The sequence below is a fragment of the Dunckerocampus dactyliophorus genome, chromosome 7, assembly GCF_027744805.1.
Source record: "Dunckerocampus dactyliophorus isolate RoL2022-P2 chromosome 7, RoL_Ddac_1.1, whole genome shotgun sequence".
NCBI lineage: Eukaryota > Metazoa > Chordata > Actinopteri > Syngnathiformes > Syngnathidae > Dunckerocampus > Dunckerocampus dactyliophorus.
Genome location: NC_072825.1, coordinates 10,701,475 through 10,725,000, shown reverse-complemented (window position 1 = coordinate 10,725,000; position 23,526 = coordinate 10,701,475). Strand labels below are relative to the sequence as shown.

Below are 23,526 nucleotides of genomic sequence, written 5' to 3'. Positions count from 1 at the left end.
AGAATTCTCACAATACTGTTGGCCTTTGCAGCTGCCATGGTAGACACTGGATTCAGGAGTCCACTGCATTATCCTCCTCCTACTGGTCACACAAACAGTGATGTTCCCACTGAGGCCTTTAAATGACAAACAGAAACGTTAACTATTCTGAGAAATACAATTCGAACTTGAAGGTCAAGAGACTGATTAGTTGTAAATGTAATTCCTTGAGGAACTGCATGTAAATGCTGAAACTGTTACTGAGCCAAAATGGTAAATGAAAATATTGAACCCACTTATAGGAATACCCAGGAACTATGCAAGTAAGGGTCTGCCTGACTGTACACACATTAGCATTAGGGGGACCTTAAAGTCCATATGCTTTTGCAGCCCAGTATTACCCAATATACAATTAAATATACATCTAAATGTAAATCAACGTGTGGGGTAAGATTACCTATCTCCATGGAGTCAGTCAATTTTCTGAGTGAAGGTATGATTGTGTTTCAATGCACTTTTAAAATTTCAGTTTCCCCGACAAAACATTAGGAAGTGCAACCATCTTTGGTGATGTCATGAGACATTTACTTTCTTAAATACTGTGAATAAGTTGAATATTTTGGATGCAAAAAGTGTGTGTGCGTGCGCTGCAGTGACAGTAGTATCGGCAAATATTAGGAGCACATTCTGTTGTCCTCTGACTGATTTCCCACTGTTTATTTAAGGTAAGGCAGGCGAGTGATAACATGGAAAGCAAATATGTTAAGAGAATTATGTAAAATCGTAGCGCCCCCATTAACAAAGCACATCTGCTTAGATTACGAGACAAAGCGCTGTGACGACACTTGTATTTGTGATTTTCAATATTCGGTTTAATTTTGAGAAAATAAGGCCAACCATTGCAAGAGCCAAATTTGGACAGAGGAAGAAGTGCTCCTGAAAAAGCAGAAATATTTCCTCCTTCACGCTATTGCTCTTAAAATAATGCTGAACAGTAGTATGATTGAGTGACTCTTAAAAAAAAAACCTCATACTGTAGTATTTCTTTTTTCATTTAGGCAAGGGATAACAAAAGCCAAATTTTTGCCATTTTCTGTGGATCTTCTTTGCAGCTGGTTTACCTACACCAAACATCAGCTGACTCATTAGTGTTGCCATTACACTTGTTAATCAATTACATGTGCTGTGCTCACTCTGATGATGTCCATGTGGGGTTCAGTTGGCTGGACTGTGGTTCTAGACCTGCTCCATGTGTAAAGTTCCTTGAGATAACTTCTATTGTGAATTGGCGCTTTATATAAATACAACTGACTTGAATTTTGCCACTGGATACTGCGTCTTTATTACTTAAGGCCTGGTACTATAAACTAAAGTATCTTTCACGTGACTTAATATTCAGGAAATTGTGCACAGTAACGAACATTATTGTGTCTCATTAAAATTGATACAATTTTATTGATTGATTTTATTGACTCTATTTGACAATAAACATAATATAAAACAAAATCAAAACACTTACTTCAAGCGAGACCACAGAGGAACCTCGGATTTATAGAGGCTCGATTGGAAGCCTCAGCTGACACCGTGTGTCATCGTTTCTATAAGCTACGTGTTAGCGTTCAAGTCATACCAGTAAATACCAGCGAGTAGCTACGCTTTGAAATTTGGTGCCAAAGTTGGCTTGTGTCACGTGTTTCCTGTTGGCGTTTGGCACACTAAGCTATTAGGTGTATTACCGCCACCTACAGTATTGGAGTCTGGAACCGGCAATGATGCATGGAAAGAAGGAATACTCAAAATAATAATCATAACGAGGATAATTTAAAAGACAAAACAAAGAAAAATAAGCAACAGACGTCAATAGTTAATCCCCAGTGGAGTGATAAGGTTGGAAGATAAGAATCAGCATCTTATTTTATGTTTACTTATATAATAATCTTTTTGCATTATAAACTAATTCCAACATGATTTCAAATAATTTGAATGAAATATGAAGTACTTTTTGATATCATTTATTCATCAGCTACGGGTGTCCCTTCAAATATTTAGATTAATCATTTAATCAAATTATTTTCCGTCTCAGATGTAAATAATGACGTTTTAGATTGCACATCGTTGTATGCTCATTCAAGACCATGTAACATTTGTCATATATCCTCGTGAATATTTATTAAAATGTCCGATATTTATTTACCAGTACACCACATTATATGCAAGTTTGGTTTGTTTTATATATGTTTTCTTTTATCTTATCTTTAAATAAAAGGTCATTAGTCGTTAAAATCCATTAGCTTGTTGGCGGTTCTCAATCTTGACGCCATCTGATGACGTAGCCACGTACGCCTTAAAACGTTGCGTTGTCTCCACGGGCAACCCTTCAAACTCTAGCTATAAAACGCTTCTTCGAGAGCAAAAACAACACTAAGGCTAACGACGAGACAAAAAGTTGAATCTTTGTGTTCACATTGATAATATCGTCTTTATTTTCTTTACTTGTTTCCCCTTTGTCATTGTTTTCCCTTTTGGTACCGTTTATAGCAATAGTAGTCCCTAGACATGAATGCTGCTTCCTTCCTTCAAAGCAACTTTACTTCTAATGACCCCACTGCCAAGATCCCTGTGGAGCATCTGGAATATGACTACATTGGCAAATGCAAGGATGCCAAATACCTGGAGAAAATTCTTCGATTACTGAGGTAAACAGCCATTATTTGTATCAAACCTCTGTCATTACATTAATAACATTGTTATTAAGCTATAAAAATTCATATTATTGGGGTTCTAGTTTGGAGTGGTAACCAAATGTTCTGCATCATACAATACAGTGGATACACTCCTTTCTAAAACAATGGAACGGCAAAGACAATTCTTTGTATTTTCATCTGAATATGATCTACCATTATGGATCTATAACAATAGCGTCATGATGAATATCTGTTTTTTTTTGGGGGGGGGGGGGGGGGTTGCTATTGCTATTAACATTATTACTGCTATCAAAAGTAATTAATTGTTGTGATTGGCTGTACCTGCTGTTTTCCCATGTATAGATCTGGCAAGGAGGGCATTTATCCTCATCTGATTGAGTTTTGTGAGAGCCATCTGGAGAAACTAGACCCTCACAGCCGAGCACTTAGGAAGGAAAATCCTGTTTCCACATTCTCCAGTCTCCCACCAGATGAGAGGAGCCTTATTGAAAAGAAGTTGAGGGTGTGCTACAGCTTTATTACCGCTTAGGTGCAAAGTTCTTTAAAATTTTACTCAAATGTTTACATTTTGTAGATGTGGCAAGATGAATGCAGAGAGACAGAGATGTCTCTCAAAAAGCATTTAATGTTTGAAGAAGATGATGTGGCTCAAACTATACCGCCTGTGAGAGGGTCCAACTGCTCTGTTCCACTCAGTGGGGTAAAACGTGTCTAACACAGCCATAACCATTTATAGTACGTTCATACATGGGGAGATAACAAGTCATTTTCCTTGCAGAACTCAGGTCAACTGAGGTCTTCAAGATGTATGAAGCCACGAGATTATCGAGAATGGGACAAGTAAGTCATTTTGTTTTTAAATCTGAAAAACCATCGACATGGCAGCTAATTTTTTAATGGGCCTCCGCATATGGTAAAAATAAAATGAATTCTTTATAAATGAGATATATTATTAGAAATTACACTAAGTTGGTTAGTCATCCAAACTTTTTCCACTGAGGGACTAGAGGGCCGCATACTGAAAAATCAAAGGACGCGGTGACCACTTTGATATTTTTCATTTTCTGAAAAGGCTAACCCAATCAATGTACTGTAGAATTTAGACATAAAGCAGCCTGCATCTCAGCTTTGTGTTAAAGGTGACAAAATTATTTTTTAATTTAATAGAAAAAATGTGTAGCAGTATTTAATGTGGTATGGTATGTTTATTTATTTCAGACGTGCCGAACAAGTTACATGAAAGACCATCACATGGTTACATTTGCACAATTCAACATGTCTGAAAAGGAGTAGGAAAAAGCAGATCTCATATTTAATCCTACCCCTTCCCAATGTCTATTACTGATTATTTATTCATATCATAACTTTTACTTGTTCACATTTACAATATTTCACTTTTATCATTTTTTTGTGCACTACCTGCATGAAAGGAATGGTGTTAAAAAAAAATCTGTAGTTAAAATAATGACACTATAAACCTTGTGGAATAAATAACATTTGAAAAATGATCAATTTGGGAATAAATCGTTAATAATAAATAGGAATACGTTTGCAAAACATTTGAGTAGAACATTAAAACAAAACACAAGTATGTTGACTTCAAAGTCTTAGTCAAGTTTTTTTAAGTCTTTTTGAAGACAATAAGAACTTTGGCATCCTTCGGTCGTCCATTTAACTTTATAGAGATTTTGCAGTTGGTGCTCCAAAGTACCCTGAATTTTCCCCTGCTTCCTTAAGTCGCGTGCCTTCTTGGCAATGTCAGCATTGCATTGTGTCAGATGCTCACTGATGTAGACATTTGTTTCTTTCGTCTTACTTCTGTGCCTCAGCGATGGTACCTTGTTTTTTCTGCTGTTGAACTTTATGATGACAGTTGTTATTCCTGACAGACATTGGGATGCATGTATCAATTGTGTCCGCTTCCATTGTCAGCTGCACTAGCACAAGACCTGCGTGATGTCGACTGCTCCAAATCATCCACTCTGCACCTCATTTGCGATATAATGTGATCCTTTGCACCATTTTGCTTCTTTCTTCCACTTTTCCTTCCAGCCCATCCACTTGTTTCCGAAGTGATTCATTTTCAAACAACCTGCAGGCCTCAAATGGCCCCCAGGCTGCACTTTGTTGGAATGCATAAAATGGATCAGAGTGCCCACCGCCCCCAAACCATCTAAAAACATGTTTATGTATATTGTCTCACCTTGAACATCTTCCTGCTGTAGGTTTGATGTGGAGAAAGAATGTCAGAAAATTGACGGCGACTACATTGGAAATGATCAGCCTGCAATTGTCACCACAGAACACCCCAAGGCTGAAGTGGATCCTTCATGTAAATGCGTTAGCTTTTTCTAGCTCATGCAACATTTTGTCGACTTGGGAGTACAAGTTAGGATAATGTGTCTCAACAATACATCCAGTGCTGACAACAGAGGAGAGGCTGCTTCTAGCAAAGCGTGAAAAAGACAAAGGCAATGAAGCTTTCAGAGTCAATGATTACGAAGAGGCAGTTGCATACTACTCCAGGTCAGGACTGTTTCGTCTTCAAATGTAAGGTTCCCATTCCATTCAACTGTACAGGAAGGTCTAATTGACTTGTATCGCCTCATCATCATAGAAGCCTATCCATTATGCCCACGGTGGCTGCATACAATAACAGAGCCCAGGCAGAGATCAAGCTGAAGCGATGGACCAGTGCCATGAAGGACTGCAACAGTGTACTGGAGCTTGAACCCTGCAATGTAAAAGGTGTTTAATTCTCATGTGCATATGTACATCTACAGTATCAAGTACTGGAACCAAAACGCTGAGGTGAACAGTATTTGTAGTAATTATACATTTCCTGGTCAGCTCTGCTTCGTCGTGCCTCTGTGCATAATGAAATGGGAAACGGGCAACTGGCTGTTGAAGACCTGACAACTGTGCTGAGAGAGGAACCACATAATGTTGCAGCCGCTGTAAGTGAAGCAGTTGATTGCAGTTGCTTGTTTAGTCCGCCAGGTGTCGCCGTCTGTCGTAATGACAACAGGAGCAAACGGGGGTGGGCAATACTCCACATTTTGGTATCGACGAGTTACTAATACCACCTTTGGTATCGATAGTATTGATGTTTGGATCGATCCGCCCACCCCTCGCAAACTTGGGGAAAAGTGTTTCCAGTAATATATCATAGATTGTAGTGGTAACATTTGCTGACGTAATATGCATATGCTGATGTGTGCAATGATTTGTGATGTAGCAACTTCTGTCTGAAACTCCAAAGAAGATGAAAGAACTGCGACAAGGAATGCAGAGAAAAGGCAAACAAATCATCATCCAAGAAGTAGAAGAGGACGATGAACCCATAAAACTCCAGCAGACTGGTGAGATTTAAGCTTTTTTTTTTAAATTAACTCTTGATTTGCACATATACACTTTAACAAGTTGATCGAAATCATCCCAAATTGCACATTCTTGAAGGTTCACGAGCACGGTAATTATAGCTTTAAAAAAAAAGCATTATTCTAACGCTTCGTTTTGATCACGTAAAGCAAAAACATTTACTCATGCTAGTAGGAGCTAAATTCGCAAACAAAACAGGCCAAAGCAGGCCTATAATTACTGAAATCCAATACAAAATCAGACTGAAAAACCCTGCCTTTACAAATATAATGATGCTCAGTTCCTGTTGACACTGTCAAAATAATTCATTTAACAATGTGTTCATTTTATAGTGACGTAGAACTGCACTGCATCACACTGAGTGTGTGATTAGTTTTATGTTAGTTTATTCAGCCCCACATGAGGGACTCAAAATATTAGAAACACGCTCTCTGTGTGATGGAAGTGTAGGTCTACACCACTGCAATGTAAGGCCACAATAATTCATTTAAATTAATATTACCATGAAAATCCATAGGTGTGAATGTGAGTGTGAATGATTTGTCTATATGTGCCCTGCAATTGGCTGGCGACCAGTCCAGGGTGTACCCCACCTCTCACCGAAAGTCAGCTGGGATAGTCTCCAGCTTACCCATGACCCTAATGAGGACAAGCGGCATAGAAAATGGTTGGTTGGATGGATTTATCTATCCTGAAAATCTTATTCATGTAATTTGTTTACATAACTCACATTATAAGATACTGTACATCATTTATATCACTTCACACTGACTTTTCACATTTACAGTAAAAAAAGAATAGTATATTATCATATAGTGCAATATATTACATGCTCAGAGCAGGTGTCTGTTTCTATAGGTATGCAGTGTATAGAAGATATCTACACACTTAGGTTTTTGTGATGCAAATGATCTATCTCCTTATATTCTCCTCAATGAAGCTGCTGATCTTGAGCTTCTGTATAGGCTCCCATAAGATATCTAGTGCGGGTGTAACGCTGTGTCCCGCCATCAATGCCTGCCATCAAGTTGTGCCCTCATTTCTGTTACATATGTCTTTTTGACCACAAACCACACTGACTGCTTTGGAAATCCCCTCCCTCGAGACCATGTGACATGTTAACTGTATGCACACGTGTTCTACCGCCCCACCCCCAACCAGTGCTCTCGTAATTCTTCCTGCCGCTTCCTGGAACTCCTCCTCTTATGTGGCTCTATGTCATGCATGTCCTAACCCTCCCCCAACTGTGATGTAACCACTGACTGCTTCCTGTGGGTGTGTTTCATTGTAACCTCTCCCCGGGAACCCCCCCTCCCTCTACCCTCCAGATTGTCCGGTTGAACCAAGCCAGCTTGTGGGAGGGGACGAGTGCTCAGCTGCTCCTGCAGAGAGGGGAGACATGGGTAACGCACAAAAGAGGCCCCATGGCAAATGGGACGGGGCCCCGCACAGCGACTCCACTAACTCCCATCATGGACACTGGAGGAGCAAAGGTAGCAGCTCAGACAAGTTCAAAGTCCCACAGGAGTCCAAGGAGAAGGTAGCTAATGGAACAAGCAAGAAGGGCTCAGCAGTGTCGGGGCAGGTTAATCAAGTCAGTAGCGGCAAGGAGACTCCAGTGGGTGGAAATGTCGGGGAACATGTCAATCTTGATGTGCCGTGTGGAGCCCTCCCCATATCTCTATCCCGCTTAAAGAATGAAGGAAATCTGCTGTTTAAGAATGGACAGTTTGGCGATGCACTGGAAAAATACTCCCAAGCTATTCAAGGCTGTGCAGATGCAGGTAAGGTTCAGCGTGTTGTTGTTCCTCACATTGTATTTACAATACCTGCTGTACTATACAGTACTTGTATATGACAGTCAAGTAAACTTGTGCCACAGTGACATTAAATAACATACCGATTAGCACGTTAAAACATGTAGGGAAACGAAACTGATAAATGCTCCATCACCTGTACTTGAATAAATGTAGCTTCAAATCGTGACAGCTGCAATTTAAAGGTCATGACCTTGCCGGTACAACGACAGCATTCCCGCCGTCCATTTCAGGCTAAATCAAATCAAAAGCAGCCCATATGTGTCTAACACATGTGGAACTGCACATCAGTTAAAATGTGAACTTGAGCAGGGACTGTCACCCAAGAAGTGATGTGTCACTTCGGTGGTTGCTCTAAACAGACGGCTTTTCTGTTATAGTCGCAGCCTGGTGATAAGCCTCTCTGCTCAGGTCACATGACTGCAGGCCAGTGACTGTGAAATTGGATGAGACTGGAGCTATAAATCTCACAGCGGAAGTGAGAAAGTGAAAGAAAAAATCTCAGATGGATGAAGGGAAACTGATCCTTCCTTATCATTGCTCGGGATTTCAAGTAGTGTCAGGACCATGACTCTTTATATATGAAGGAGGTCTGGCAACTGATTCAAGTCATTTTTGTTCCACTCTAATATAGCACGTGCCTGCCTTTGCTACCACTTGTAATCTAATTTGAGCTAAGTTAAGCGTATTAATGCACTGTAGTCTAAATAGTCACAGGACAAATTAGCAACACCAGCACCGCCTCAAAACACTAATTCTAACTTAGCCTTAGTAAAATGCAAGGCTAAGGCTCACTTTTTGACAGTATCAAAAAATTAAACCATTATAAAGGCACTCACTGAAATACTTAATTTTCTTATTGCTACATTACATTACTTTTTTTTTAAAAACTGTAATACCTTCAGATAAATAACTATAGTAGGGGTGTCGCGAGATAAAATGAGATTTCTCGTTTGGAGAAAATCTATTTCGCGAGAACAGGGTAGCCAGAAACCATTCAGAAAGAACTATGGCATCGCTACTATCAATGATTAAATACAGAAATATGGACGTGGCAGTGCGTGAGACATTGTTGGAACTGCACATTACGTGCTTTATGCACACTAATAACCTTGCAATCCAACCTACCTCGGTGTTTCTTTTGTCATGCATTTATTCGGTAATTAAAGCGGTCACCAAAGGTGAAGTATCTGCTGCGCAGGCGAGCGGGAGTGGTGCTCCACCTTTTACCGACATGCAATGTATGTCTGATTATGGCTGCATAAACCCCTCCATAATGCAACCCAACCTCTCACCAGCGACAATATTTGTGTAGAGTTTATTATAAATGGATTTTTTTTTTTAATTAATAATGAAAGGACAGCCCTGATGTCGACAAAGTAGATAAGACAAAAACAGTGAGCTGGTATTGTTCAACTACAAGCTAGAAGTACTAATTTTGACACCCCTATTCAAAAGGCAGCATTTCCAGAAATGCTGCAAATGTCTGTCAGTATGAATTGGCTCTGAGAAAATACATGTGACAAATGCCAATTATGATATATTATTATTTATTAGTAATACTGTATATTATAACATTAGTGGTTTATTTGGTCTCAAAAAATGTTGAGATGAAATGGTGCACTGCCTTAAAGGGAGGTGGTTGGCTCATACCTGTCAAACCTCCCTTTTTCACCAGGAAATTCTCCTATTTTGTCTTTCTTTCCTGTCAACCTCCAGTTTAGTTTTCTTTAACTTTAACTTTACTTTAACTTTCATTCTTAAAAAAATCCTTTCCGGTACTACAGGTGAGTGTCGACACGTGAGCAACACCAGTCTGCAACTGGGGGAAGGAATTTTTTCTTATTTTTTGGAAAATGTTCCTTATTTTTAGATGCAAATATCATGTATGGGGTATAGGAAGTGGATGGACTTCCGTAGTAGCTGGTGAATATGAACAACAGAAACAGGGAAAGCTGTGTATTCAAGTACAGGAACTTGAAAGCATGTCGGTTTGACAAGCTTTTACACATTTTCCAAAGTCAAAATAAGAAGTAATATCCACTCGTTGTGTCACTTTTTGTACATTGTGTGGTGTTTGTGTTTACATCATTTCAGGTATTGATAGTCCAGAGGACCTATGTATTCTATACTCCAACAGAGCAGCTTGCTACCTGAAAGATGGCAATAGTCAAGACTGCATACAGGATTGCACAAGGTGATTTATACAGTCTTTGTGTTTGTGTGTGGACACTGAGTGAGAAGGAGAATAACATTAATAGTGTAGGGATCAATTAAGCTAACCATCACCTACCATAACCTCCACCAATAATACCTCAGTAGCAGCGTCTTGTTTATCATACTATTGTTATAGTAATATTCTAATGAGTGTGCAGCAGTAAAACAGCCTTATCTAAGATGGACTTGCAGCAACATTGGGTATACAGTACTTGCATAGTGCTGTATCATCGCATGGATTCTTGTATTTACGTAACACCACATAATATGTTTAGAATTGTACAAACTGTTACATTACTATTTGTAAAGGCCGAATTTTTGTTGCAGCTCTTAGATTGTGCATGTAAACAAAACAGTTTCCACGTAGGATATGTATGGTGAATATGCAGCTTATCCAAATGTGTACAAATCTTACACTGGTATTTGCTACCAGACTTGGTGCTTTACTCCTGTCTCATCATATATTTTAATACTCACCAGATCTCTAGAGCTACAGCCATTCTCTCTCAAGCCCCTCCTGCGCCGGGCCATGGCTTATGAGTCTCTGGAGCGCTACCGAAAGGCCTATGTGGATTACAAGACTGTGTTGCAGATAGACATCAGCGTGCAGGCAGCACACGACAGTGTTAACAGGTATTAAGATTCATCTCACTTCTAGCCGGGGGAGGCCAAACAGTTTCCTTACTGTTTCTAATGTAATGGCAAGCAATCCTTTTGTTTTTCTCAACAGTACTTGTATGAGTGACTGATTTGTCCACGTCTCTTCTGTGTGCCTAATGTCATTTAGGATCACACGGTTGCTTATTGAGCAAGACGGTGCAGACTGGAGAGATAAACTCCCAGCAATCCCTACGGTTCCCCTGTCAGCCCAGCAGCACCGCAGAGAGGAGCCTTCCAGCGCCGAGGTCATCCAGGCTCGGGCTGAGAGAGCTGCCAGGGATGCAGGTTAGTAATGGAAAAAAAGGGGGCGCATTACTAGCTGTTTTTAGCCTGTCCACAGACACGCTGGAGGATTACAGTGTGAGAACAGGAGCTATAAATATTCTTTATTACATCGCCACAGTCTGAAAGCCCTTAAGCTGGAGGACTTGAAGAAGCAGTTTGTCTCTGCATGAATGAGCTTTAACATTACACAACACTATTACTTCATTTGATATTACTGTCCTTGTGTCCTTATAAGTGTGTGTCTGATATCATATTTGGCATTTGGATTACACCAGTGTCGGGTGGTGTATTTGGTGCGCGGGCCGTCAGTGGGGACTTAACCGACTTAATCCACCTCTTAATACCACCACCATTATGTTGCAATTATACAAACCATCAATAATACACAAACACGCAATATAACAAAGTATGGCATTACAGAGAGAGGCACATTGTGTATTGGGGTCGAACACCATTATTAGTAAAGCACAAATCTCAGTTAACCTTGAATCTCTTAAAATATATTGTTGCAAAAATGAAACCCAGGCGTATCGGCAACAATGTATTTTAAAAGATTACTTTTTACAGCTCCAACTCCAAACCTCTAAACTACAAGCACTGGTGTTTTAAGTGGTAAACAAACTGTTTCCTGGGCTGAGACAAGCTAGCTAGCGTCGGGATTTGCCGACCTCTCCGTACAATGTGTAGCTTATCTGGAAAAATACGCCTTGAAAATTGATTTTTGAGATTTCCAAAGCAATTTCCTCCACCGACAGCCATCGTGGGCGTTCGTTGAATTGAGATGTTTGATTTAGCTTATCTAGGGCCCTATGATTTGGAATCAAGGACGGAATCGTGGAATTGGCCAATAAAAATCGAATCTACTGGGGTTTTTTTGTTGTTTTTTTTCTTACCCCTGTCCTGTCCAGCCTTTAAAGCAGATTGAATCTACTGTTAAACGCAGACTCTCGTGGAAAAAAAAAAGGTGAATAAATGCTGTTTGTGTGGGAAAATACTTCCTAGCGGACCACTCAATCATGGCCTAATCTCCTCACTAACCTGCCTCCTCTTGAACTTAAACACGTTGAAATGGCGATCTGAAACAAAAGTTGGCGTAAGTTGGTGAAAATCTTTGAAACTCATCTCTTACAGAGCGTGAGTGGAAGCTAGCGAGGTTAGTTTAGTATAGCAGAGCACGCTAGTAGTACAGCTGTGTGTGTGCGACTCAGGCTATGTGATCGTGTATACACTGTTAGTTTACCGCTTGTTAATGCAAACAGGCATTTTAGGATGCCCGCTGACTTTGTGTAAGCTCTAAGTGAAATAAGGACGAAGGCCACAGGCGCTTTTATATCTGCACCCAAGCTCCTTTCACTTAACATCCAACAGTCAGACATTTTCAACATACTTCTGGCTTTCAAAATACGAGCACTGTGCACACCGTCCTGTCTAATTGTGCAACCATGTAAAATTAGTATACATTCATAACACAGTTGGAATTGCATCAGTGACTGCGTCTTCCTTAACCACAAACACGGGCATTACAATTTGTTGAGGATTTTGTAGCAATGTGTGCAGCAGCTGATATCCCAATAGAAAAGTAAGCCGAGCTTTTATCTATTTTGGAAAGACTGGGCAAACTTGTCCAGTGATGCATTGCATCAATAAATATAAGGATTTTTGCATTTAATTCATGGACATTGTATTCACTAACCCAAAAAGCACACAGTCTCATTGTCCAAATACACTAGAAGTGAGTTCCGCCAATAAGCATTCTTCAGTACAAAGCCAGTCTTCAAATGTTCCTAGTATTCTGAAAACAATGTCTCGCTGGTAGGTACTTTCTCATGGAAAATTTTCACGGGCTGTAGGGAAAAGCCTTTTAGCCGGGTAACGAGGTGTTTTCAAAATCCCAGGTAACGGAGGTGCTCCTGAAAAGTTGTGGAAAAGAGAATATTGTTAACCTCATGGGTTACATATGGGTAAAAGTGGAGGGATTTACACGTGAATGTCTGGGTTTATGTGGGAAAGGACTGCAAGAGCGATGTGTTGCTGTTCATACTATGTACTAGAGCTCAAATTGAGGTACTTGTTGCAATATCCAGAAGACTTCCTGCAACTGATTGTCACATTTAAATGTACAATAAAACCATTGTTTTCCCATCAGGTGAGACTAACAGCAGCTATGGGACAGCTATTGGAATAACAGATTTTGCTGTGGAATAATGGAGATGATTCAAATTACTTTTGTATTGTGTCTTCTAGAAAGAAAAGCAGAAGTCCGTTTTGCTTGTTTGAAGGAGGAAGGGAACAAGTTTGTGAAAAAGGGCCAATACCAGGATGCTCTGGGAAAGTATTCAGACTGCCTTAAGATAAAACCAGAGGAATGTGCTATCTACACTAACAGGTTAGAAACAATTCCATGGAGAGTGCTGAGGATTCATTCACTTTTATCTTTTATCTTTATCTTTTAAGTCTTTTATGTAATCCCCGCTAGTCATAGGGTTTTAGAAAACATGTCACAATGCTGCCTGTTTTCCATCTCGGAACTCCCTTTCTTTCATTCATAGATTGTTGATCATGTGATGCAGCTGACAGGAATAACCCCCTATTGTGTTTGTGTTTGCTTTTGGATGTGTGACTCTGATGTAGAGCAGCTTGCACATTAGAGCCACACCTGAGCAAACGCACGTTTACATTTTCATACGCCAATGTTGGGAAGGGAAGAAAGACAAAATCAAGTGGAAAAAAAGACACATAAATAAATCCTGGCTATGCTTTTTTGTTATATTCCGTTCATGCACCGCAGAATATGATTGGTGAGATGCTGATGGGAGACAAAAGTTACAAGTGGTTTGTTTGTGTGTGTGTGTGTGTGTGTGTGTGTGTGTACATCGACAGAGCCTTGTGCTTCTTGAAACTTGAGAGATTTATGGAGGCCAAACAAGAATGTGATGCAGCACTCAAACTGGAGCCAAGCAATAAGAAGGCCTTCTTCAGACGAGCAATGGCCAATAAAGGCCTTAAGGTGAGAAGAGCTGGCTTTTGTTTGTTCTTGAATTTGTTGTTTGCAACATTATTACAATCTTATACAGGCGGTCCATGTTCTGTTCCTACCACACGTTGTCCGTTGAATTGTAGTGGAAGTCAGTTTTCATACCTAAATGAACACTTACGTCACTTACACTTTACACAGAACACATGGAGGACATAAAACACAGTAATGTCCTGGTAGACGTTAAAGTACGATGTACGCCGCCACGCACTGTAACTAGTTCTCGAGCGAGTTTGGTGTTATAAGAAGCAAAATGACGCAAATTTATTTACAGACATGCGTTCGTAACCACTAAACGCCGTAAACCGAGGACCACTGGTAAATATTATTGTTAGTACAGACCAGATGCATTGTATGAGTGTTTTAGCACATGTGCTAATTTGCAACTGATAGTTGTTCCTTGTCCCAGGATTACCTGGCATGCAGCTCCGACCTGCAGGAGGTGCTGCAGCAGGATCCCAACGTCCATGAGGCAGAGAAGGAGCTGGAGGAGGTTACAATTCTAGTCAAGCAAAGTCTGGCTAAACCTAGGAAGATCATCCCCATTACAGAGGTAAAGCAGGGGTCCTCAACCTTGCTTGTTTATGATCTCTTGATTGAATCTGGCACAGGTCCACAACCCAAGGGTTTGAATGTTTGAAAGTATGTAAACCAAGTTAACCAGATTCATTGGTTTAACAGACATACCGGAGTCTACTGCATGGCTTTGCATAATAGAGGATTTAAACACCTCTAAGTGCATTATAAAGACTTTCACAAAGCAGAACCAATTTTCTTTGCAATGACGAAAGAGGACAAGTGAATAGGTTAATACAAGGGTAAAGGTTACAAACGATAATGTCAAACTACACCCAGTCAATAATGTAAAGCTTATGAGTTTAGTATACTCTGTGATGATGTAATAATTTGTGCATTCAACTTCATCAAGCAACCTGGTTTCTTTCGTAAGTGAATATCACACCCAGTTCTTGATGCTTGACCTGTTTTTCAGGTATTACATTGATCAGTGATCATCCAGTCCATGTAAATAGTGTAATATACACTGTGTGCACAATTATTAGGCAAGTCAGTATTTTGATGATATTCTAATTGAATGACCTGAATAAACTTGAATGCCTATTGGGTTTAAGCATACCAGGTGATGTGCATGTGTGTACTGAGGGAGGGTGTGGCCTTAGGAGATCAACACCCTTTATTAGGTGTGTGCAGTTATTAGGCAGCTTCTTTTCCTCTGGCAAAATGGGCCGGAAAAGAGATTTAACAGACTCTGGTCAAGAACTGTAAAACATCTTTCACAGGGATGCAGCACTCTTGAAATTGCCATGATATTAGGACGTGACCACAGAATCATTAAATGTTCGGTTGCAAGTGCACAAAATGGTCACAAGAAACGTGTGGAGAGGAAAACATGCAAATTAACTGCCAAATATTTGAGAAAAACGTGAAGCTCCCAGGAAGCCATTATCCTCCAGTGCTGTCAGATTCCAGAACTGTAATCTAGCTGGAGTGTCCAGGAGTACGTTACATGGTGTTCAGTTCTTAGAGACATGGCCGAGGTAAGAAAGGCTGAAACCTGACCACCACTGAACAAGACAAACAAGTTGAAAGGCTATGACTTGGCCAAGAAATATCTGAAGACAGATTTTTCAAAAGTTTATGGACTGATGACATGAGAGTGACTCTCGATGGACCAGAGGGATGGACGTCCAACTCATATGCCAGCAAGGTGGAAGTGTGGTAATGGTAAGTGCTCCAGTTATTAAAAGATGAGCTTGTTGAGCCTTTTCAGGTTGAAGATGGACTCAAACCTGACACTTTTTTCCCCACACAGGGGTGCAGGAAAACATGTGCATCTTGCAAGAAGAACATGATTTTTATGCAGGACAGTGCTCCATCTAATATGACATAGGACAATAAAAACTCTTGAATCTTATGCGTCCAAGTACGCCACTGCATGGCTAGCTAGTAAAGGTCTTAAAAAGATCTTAAAATATAATGACATGACCTTGCTCAACTGACCTGAACCCTACTTGCGGGCCCTTTAACGTCAGATTTACAGTGAAGAAAAAGGTACACCTCTCTGAACAGTGTCTGGGGGGCGTTGGTTGCTGCTGCACAAAAAGTTGATGATCAAATGATGAAGAAACTGACAGACTCCGTGGATGGAAGTTGAAAAGAAGGGTGGCTATATTGGTCACTCATTTATTTTTGGAAATGTCAAATATTTATTTGTAAAGTTTGTATTTATCATTCTGACTTTAAAAAAAATGAAAATGAAGTAGTGAGATGGGAATAATTTAGTTTTTCTTTGAGTTGCCTAATAATTGTGCACACAGAGATACCTCACTTTCACTCTCTTAAAAATTCAAGTTTGAGGTTTATTAACAATTTGGATTGACCAAGAGCACTGTTATTGTTCAATAATAAATCTAACAATCAATAATGCACATATGCTAGTTGTGGAGGCGTGGTAAATATTTTCTTTTGAATGTAATTATTTGTTTAACATAACATTTTGTATGTTTATATATTTTTGTAGTCAATGTAAAAGCTGTAAACCCACTACCTGCCTGTCTTTCCGCTGTCGTCCTCCCTAGGTGGGTAGTGATAATGAAGAATCAGTTGTTCCAACCTCTGATAATAGTTTCAGAGATGAATTCAGCACCAAATTGCAACCAACCAATGCCTACGATTTCGGCCAAGCTTTAAATAACGCCTGCAGCAGTGGCAACATGGCAGCTTGCGCAGACATGCTGGCTTCAACAGCTCCGGAGAAGCTTCCACAGTTTTTGAGCACTCATCTCAGTGGGCAGACCATGAGCTTCATCATGAAGGTGCTGGACTCACACCTCTTGGAGAAGGACCCCAACCTAGTTTACCAACACCTCAGTCATCTACATACGGCTGACAGGTTCTCGGTAAGAGGAGCTTTATGATCTGTTTAAATACGCAAGTCATTTAAAAGTACGTAGCTACAGTTTTGTTTAATACCTCACAGTGGGCCAGATCAATCAGATGGTACTGTTTCTCTTTCTCAAAGTGGCTTTATATTCAATACAGAGTAGTGGTTCAATTAATGTGTATACAGAAACTTTTCAGAATCAAGTTTTTGTAGCATGAATCAACTGTCAGTTTTTTACTCCCAATGGGAATGACCGAACTTTGCAAAGAGTTTTGGGACAAGTCCAACATAATCCACTCTGTCACCATCACAAATCATCGTCTTATTATTAAGCAACATTTAGCCATGTATACAGAGGTTGATGATCACTGTGCAATAAAACTAAATCCAACTGAAATAAAGCAAACCTACTCAGCCTTTGAAGATCTCCTACGGACAAGTTGTGGAGAAGGAACAGCAATACTTTGAGTGACCGGGTTGCATTTTATAAGTATTGCTGAAAAGTATGGAAAGAACACTTGTGGTTCATTCTGTTTGTACCTTGTACATGCTTATCATCGTGTCTTGTGAAATAGTACATTGACAAAAGTAAAAATTGATATTATACAATTGTTTAAAAAAAAAATATATATATATATATATATATATATATATATATATATATACTGCTTATATAATATAAATGTTATTTTAATTTTAATATATATATTTATATATACAAAGTATATATATAAATATATATAGATAACTTTTGGAATTTATTTATTTTAATTTTGATTACATATAATTTAAAGTTGTTTTTATTTAACATTTTTTTAAATAATTTAATATGTATTCATGAATTATGTCCAGACTTCGTCCCACGTCTGTTATTTTTAGTCCATTGCTGTTGGATTCCTGAGAAATTGGAAGTAAAAAAAATGCACATAGTTGGTGCCGTACCATTTTTTTTTTTTAATTACATGCAAATATCTCCCAACAGTGGATACCTTAATTTGTTGCCTTGTAAATGTGGTAAATCCAAAATATGAAATAGGAGTATGCTGTTTCCTCAGGTTGCACTGATGCTTATGGAGAAGGACGAGCGCAGCCACGTGCATCAGCTGTTTGAGCACCTGTCAGCTGTAGAGAGCACAGAGTTCACCAAGAATGATGTTCAGAACCTGGCAAACGTATACATCTGAACCGACCGCATCTTTGCCCGCATCAGCTGCTGCACCACAACACCTCCTGGGTCTATGCAAAACTGCTCTATAAGAATGCAGGCGGCTGTGGAATGTGTCCCAAAGCAATATATTCAAACTGAAACACATTGACTTAACTGGTCTGCGCTGTAAACGACCTGAGACTGTAAAGTGATTGCATAAAAATATATATTTCTTTAAAGGAAATTTTGCTACAGAGAATTACTTTTGTACCACTCTGTTCATTTTCAAGTATTCACAGTACTATGGACCTTGAGTGTACTGGTAAATTGGGTCTAAAATGTGTTTGGTTTTGGCAATTTTAAGTATTTTAATATCAGAATGTTGAATTGAAGAGGATGACTTTGGGAATTTGACGTTGGGCTAATTAAGACATTCCTTGCTGTAGGGGAAGACCACAAAGTTCTATAACTATAGGCTGTATTATTGGTATGGAAGACATACAGTAGATCTGCATGATTATCTTTACAGTAGATACTGTTGAACTGGTGAAAATACAGCTTAAAACTAACCCAAATGTTGTGTTTCTTAAAGCAGCCATTAGTAGTGGATAGCAGTTACAACCTGGTGATTGACTGGTGACCAGTTCTGCTTTCACGACCTAAGTCAGTTGGGATAGGTTCCAGCTCCTGCTGTGAACTTGTAGAAGGTACATGATAGCGAATACATTTTTTTGGTCACCTTAGAATTAGGACGTTGACATACAAATGAAATATATAATTTTGGAACAACATTTTACTATGAGAGTAAAAATATACTGCAATTATAAAAATAATGCATACAAACTATTTAACAGTAAGGAAAGTGATATTAGCACAATGAATGTTGCTTGCATGTCTTGATTTTTTTGATTTGTCAATACTTATTTGGGGGGGGGTTCTCTTGGCTGTAGTTTTTACTTTTCATTTGCTTTAAAAATGTATAAAATATTTGTGTAAGCATTCCATATGCACCAACAAAAAAAGGAAAAATGAGGGCCAAAAATGTCATTTATTATTTTTTTGTTTTTATTTTGATATGCATTTTCATGGATAAAACAATGCAAATTCCAAAACAATTACCTTAGGACAGGGGTGTCCAAACATTTCTCCCAGAGGGCCAAATACTCAAGGGTATCACTGTGATATTGTGTAAACACATGTAGATATGCTAAGAAGTTATATTTAAAACATAAATGCATCTCAGCTTTGTAAAATAGGTCAAAAGCGTATTGTGAACCCTGTTCTTGGCTCTTTTTATTCCACCCCTTTTTGCGGTTTTATTTTCAAAAATATTTCAACTTTCCTCAATCTTCGTGAAGTTTCTTCTCGTATTATGACTATTTCCGTAATATTTAGACTTTATTCCCATATACGAAAATCAATTACAACTTCATTTTGTTTTGTTTCTCATTGACATTTTTCTCATGTTCCATGTTTATTTTTGTAAAATGGCAAATTTTTTTAGTTAGAATCAGACTTTTTTTCTCTTAATATTTTGTCTTGACTCTTGTAAATATACAGCTGTTTTTTTCATTTCTGCCATTTTTTATATATTCCAACTATTTCAACTTCTTGTAAATTTTCTCATAATTATGACTTGAAACATAACTTTTCCACTAATTTTCTGAAAATTACAAATGTATTAGTTTTGGTTCTCATATTCTGACTTAACATCTTTAATAAATATCTTTAATATTTCAACTTTTTGCTACTAAAATGATTATTTTTACTCCTAATACATTCTCATAAAACTACAACTTTTTTGGCTTTGTAAAATTACTGCAGGTTTTCCCATCCATCCATCCATTTTCTATGCCGTTTATCCTCATTAGGGTCGCCGGGCAGATTTTTCCATTTTTGCCATTTTTTTTGTTTGTTTGTTTTCTTGTTCAATTTTCAGAAAGTGGCGTGAGCCACATATTGAACACCCTTGCCTTAGGATCTCTACAATTACCTGTATGTCTGGCACTTGTGTGTTAAAGGGACAGTTCAGATTTTTTTACATGAAGTTGTATGACATCCCCATCATCAGTGTAGTGTAGCAACAGAGACTTACCCCCCACTTCGTATTGTGAGCGGAGTTCCGGTCAGATTTCGGTAAGGAGGAACATAGTTCCGGTTAGTTGCTGGGATCACTTTAGTAAAGAGTTTGACTTCTCAAATCAATATGCATTCAAAAGAGTAACACATTTGCATCACAAAAGTCAGACTTCTCAGTCGCTTGGCCTTATTCACTCTCCGTATCACAATGTGCTCTCACCTGTCCATTGTTGTGTGTGTGTTCCACGGTGTTAACATGCACAGATGGAGACTGCTGCAACAGGAGACTCACGTCTCGCAGCAGTCTTCCTCCTCTGTGGAACACACACACAACAATGGACTAGCGAGAGCGCGTAGTGATACAAACTGAGAGGAAATAATGCAGAGCGACTGAGAGGTATGTCTTTTTTGTTAGCAACGGTTTTGTGATGCAAAACTCTATACTTTAAGTAAGTAAGTAAGTCTCTGTTGATACACTACACTGATGATGGGGATGTCATACAACTTCATGTCAAAAAATCCAACTATCCACTTTTTAAGTCAGGACCATCTTACTGATGAACAAGAAACGGAAAGAGCGCAACAAAAGATAATGGGGTATAGATGCAGCCAACGTAATGTGGAGGGAAATGTTTAAATCCGTAAAATACAACATGGGTTGACATACAATTCAATGTGTGTTTATCCACCTGATAAGAGTTCACCTGAGCCGTGCCAGAGGCCGCGATGCAGCCTGTGAGCAGTAAAGGCAGGCTGAAGAAAAAAACAGATGCGTAGAAAATACCATTTGACCTGAAGTCAGCATAGCAGCACCAACTGGCAACGCAAAGACTGCACGGGAAATCAAGACAACTCACTCCAAGTGGGCCTTATGAACCTTGCAGATGAACAATATTAGAAGAAATAACAGTGCATGTGCCTTCGGCTGCTATGTGTCTTCAGTTGTTAGGTTGATGAAGTGTGTATGAAACAGCAATCCCCAGTTTAATTTCTACGTAGTTCTTACACCCAATGTTCTATAAAGAGTGGACCAGTGTGTCTACAGGGGACAGGACATAAGATTTAACAAGAGCCTGAGTGCTGTCTTTGGTAGGCAATTGAAAAGTCTTGATTTTCCAAGTTCTCCATGTCTCAGTATGTTGCTTATGAGAGGAACTCTCCATCCCCTTGACGCAGACATTCATGGTCTGGGGTTCTTAAGACACAACACAAACTGCTTCATGAAGGCACCAAAAAGAAACACGTTTATCATACTCGGTGAGCCAGGCCAGTCAGTCTGAATACGTCGTCTTCTGAACAGAACAAACATTTCTTGAGATCATTTGTAGTCGGGGAATGACCTCCTAACCCCAACCCCAAACTCATCAAGAAGCTCGAGAGCTTTCAAGCACCATCTCGATACAATTCCTACAGCTAAAAGGCATGTATGATGGAAACTGGCACAGTGGTTGTCCACAGATTGACATAAATGTGTTATGTGATATTTTACTGAATGAAAAGATGCAGCACTTAAGGTGTTACAGTATATTTCATATGTCTGTGTGTATGCATGAGTTGTCGGACTGCTGGGTTTGAGTGCCGTGTTCTGCTTGGTGGTCATTGTTGTTAGCTTCTTTTAGTAACTGAGAGGGGCACATCAAGCTGACACTCTCCTCTGTGATAAAGTGGAGAGTGGGAACCTCTGCATGCCCAAGCGAGGAGGTGGGTGAGTGGGGAGCAGCGGCACCATGGCCCTGGCAGGAAGTCCGAGAAGTAGGGCAGGTCTCCAGCCGGTCGTTCTCCACCTCAGGTAAGGGGCCGACAGTGGCGAAGGGGGTGTGGGAGTCGCCTCCGCCAGCGCCGTGGCGACACGATGTTTTCAGGGTCTCCAGGTCAGAGCAGCTGAACTCTGAGAAGTGGCTGGAGTGAGAGTCAGAAATAGAGGGCAGACTGCTGCTCAGAGAAGGAGAGTCAAACTCTAAAGAGTTGGTGCTATGTTGCTCCAAAAGCTGAGTGCCCATGTCCTCTCTTGTCTCACTGATCTTCGTGCCACCACCACCACCTTTCTTGTGCAGTTTGCCTTTGCATTTTTTGCCTCCTAAGCTGGAAGAGGAGGGGCAACATGTTTCTTTGACCCACTTGGTAGATGCTCCTCGGCCCTCTGAGACCACGCAGTCATTAGAGGGGCAGGTCCAGCCACAGCGGCCAACATGGCTGCCATCTACACTGCTGCTGCTACTGTGGTTCCGTAATTTGGCAGGTTTGGATTCAATGTCAACCTGGACTTCCATACTGTTCCCATCTCTTGGAGAGACCAGAAGAGACACAGGAGGACAGCGTTTTAGATGACGATCACAAAAACGTAAGCGTTGGCACGCCACTAAATCATATTATACTGCAGGGGTGCTCACAGTTTTTCAGCCTGTGAGCTATTTTTAAAATGACCAAGTCCCTAAGATCTACCTCCTACTATACAAGTAAACATTGAAAATATATATATTTATAAATATGAGTATTTATGTACCTTGTACATAAATATCAGAGGTGCATGCACTTTTTCAGCATGCGAGTTACAAGTCGACATGATGCATCTCTTACTATAGCATACAACATATATAAAATGTAAGCGATAAACTTTGAAACTACTATACTACTAAACTAAAGTAATATTCATGATTAGTATTTCACATTCAAAGTTTAAAGGTAATCGAAGTAGTTACTATTATTCAGTAATTCACAATTCACTTCAATATGGCAATAAAGATCATTACACATAATTCCTCAGTAGTTGTGTACATAAACTGAGTAGCGGTAATACAGTATGTCAGTCAAAATAGCTTCGTAGTGTTCATTAGGCCCTCAGTTTGTGTATTAGCATTTGCTATCAAATATTACAAATACACAAGAAATGAAAATGATTATGCAAAAGACAATGCAGCCGAAATTAAGGCAACATATTAAAAAGGTGACATTATGTCTTCAAGTCTTCAAGCACGTTTTCTAGTTCAGGCAATCTGCTTTTTTCTTACCTCTGAAAGCTTTTATGTCTTTTTGCTTTGCATCAGCTTTTCATGTTGCCGTCTCACCATACATTCATTGATGCTAAGCTTACGCGAAGCAGCCAAATCGATTGCCTTTAACGTGAAAGCAGCATCCTATGCATATCCTGTTCTGTCTATCAAGTGACAAATGTCATAGTGACGATGGATGTTAGGCTGATGTCAATCTTTTTTTTTAATGCCATGCAATCGCCCCACTTTACATTCAAGATACTTTAAGAAGAAACATTTATTAATGTTAAATCATACGGAAATTTAATTATCGCGGTCGGGTCTGGAACC

At 39.5% G+C, this 23,526-nt stretch overlaps 3 protein-coding genes across 6 annotated transcripts in view; 1 reads left to right on the top strand and 2 right to left on the bottom strand.

Moving 5' to 3' along the window:
• Positions 1 to 1,629, bottom strand: part of fbxo43 (F-box protein 43) — a 6,073-nt gene extending 4,444 nt beyond the window's left edge. The window contains exons 1-2 of the mRNA XM_054782121.1: positions 1,499 to 1,629; positions 1 to 116 (exon numbers count right to left, since the gene is read on the bottom strand). The exon at positions 1 to 116 is cut by the window's left edge and continues 686 nt beyond it. Coding sequence (XP_054638096.1) covers positions 1 to 69 — 69 coding nt within the window. The 5' untranslated portion in view covers positions 70 to 116; positions 1,499 to 1,629. The remainder of the gene's footprint in view (positions 117 to 1,498) is intronic.
• A 742-nt stretch (positions 1,630 to 2,371) lies between these two features.
• spag1b (sperm associated antigen 1b) lies at positions 2,372 to 19,898 on the top strand. Of its 3 annotated transcripts, none has more exons than XM_054781434.1 (18): positions 2,379 to 2,675; positions 3,027 to 3,186; positions 3,259 to 3,384; positions 3,463 to 3,524; positions 4,910 to 5,016; positions 5,105 to 5,210; positions 5,302 to 5,432; positions 5,535 to 5,641; positions 5,923 to 6,046; positions 7,394 to 7,849; positions 9,980 to 10,079; positions 10,580 to 10,732; positions 10,887 to 11,044; positions 13,289 to 13,430; positions 13,925 to 14,051; positions 14,488 to 14,631; positions 16,676 to 16,996; positions 18,036 to 19,869. In XM_054781434.1, the coding sequence occupies exons 1-18, from the start codon at positions 2,536 to 2,538 to the stop codon at positions 18,162 to 18,164; spliced, it is 2,793 nt and encodes a 930-aa protein (XP_054637409.1). In that variant the 5' UTR covers positions 2,379 to 2,535; the 3' UTR covers positions 18,165 to 19,869. The 3 variants fall into 3 exon arrangements, with proteins under 3 accessions (XP_054637411.1, XP_054637409.1, XP_054637410.1); XM_054781435.1 differs by having other exon boundaries at positions 2,380 to 2,675; positions 5,947 to 6,046; positions 18,036 to 19,868; XM_054781436.1 differs by lacking the exon at positions 16,676 to 16,996 and having other exon boundaries at positions 2,372 to 2,675; positions 18,036 to 19,898.
• The window catches only part of LOC129184923 (E3 ubiquitin-protein ligase RNF19A-like), an 18,519-nt gene continuing 12,849 nt past the window's right edge, over positions 17,857 to 23,526 (bottom strand). Inside the window, exon 9 of one of the 2 annotated variants that reach the window (XM_054781438.1) lies at positions 17,857 to 22,489. In XM_054781438.1, coding sequence (XP_054637413.1) covers positions 21,736 to 22,489 — 754 coding nt within the window. In that variant the 3' untranslated portion in view covers positions 17,857 to 21,735. The remainder of the gene's footprint in view (positions 22,490 to 23,526) is intronic. The other variant, XM_054781437.1, reaches the window with a different exon arrangement.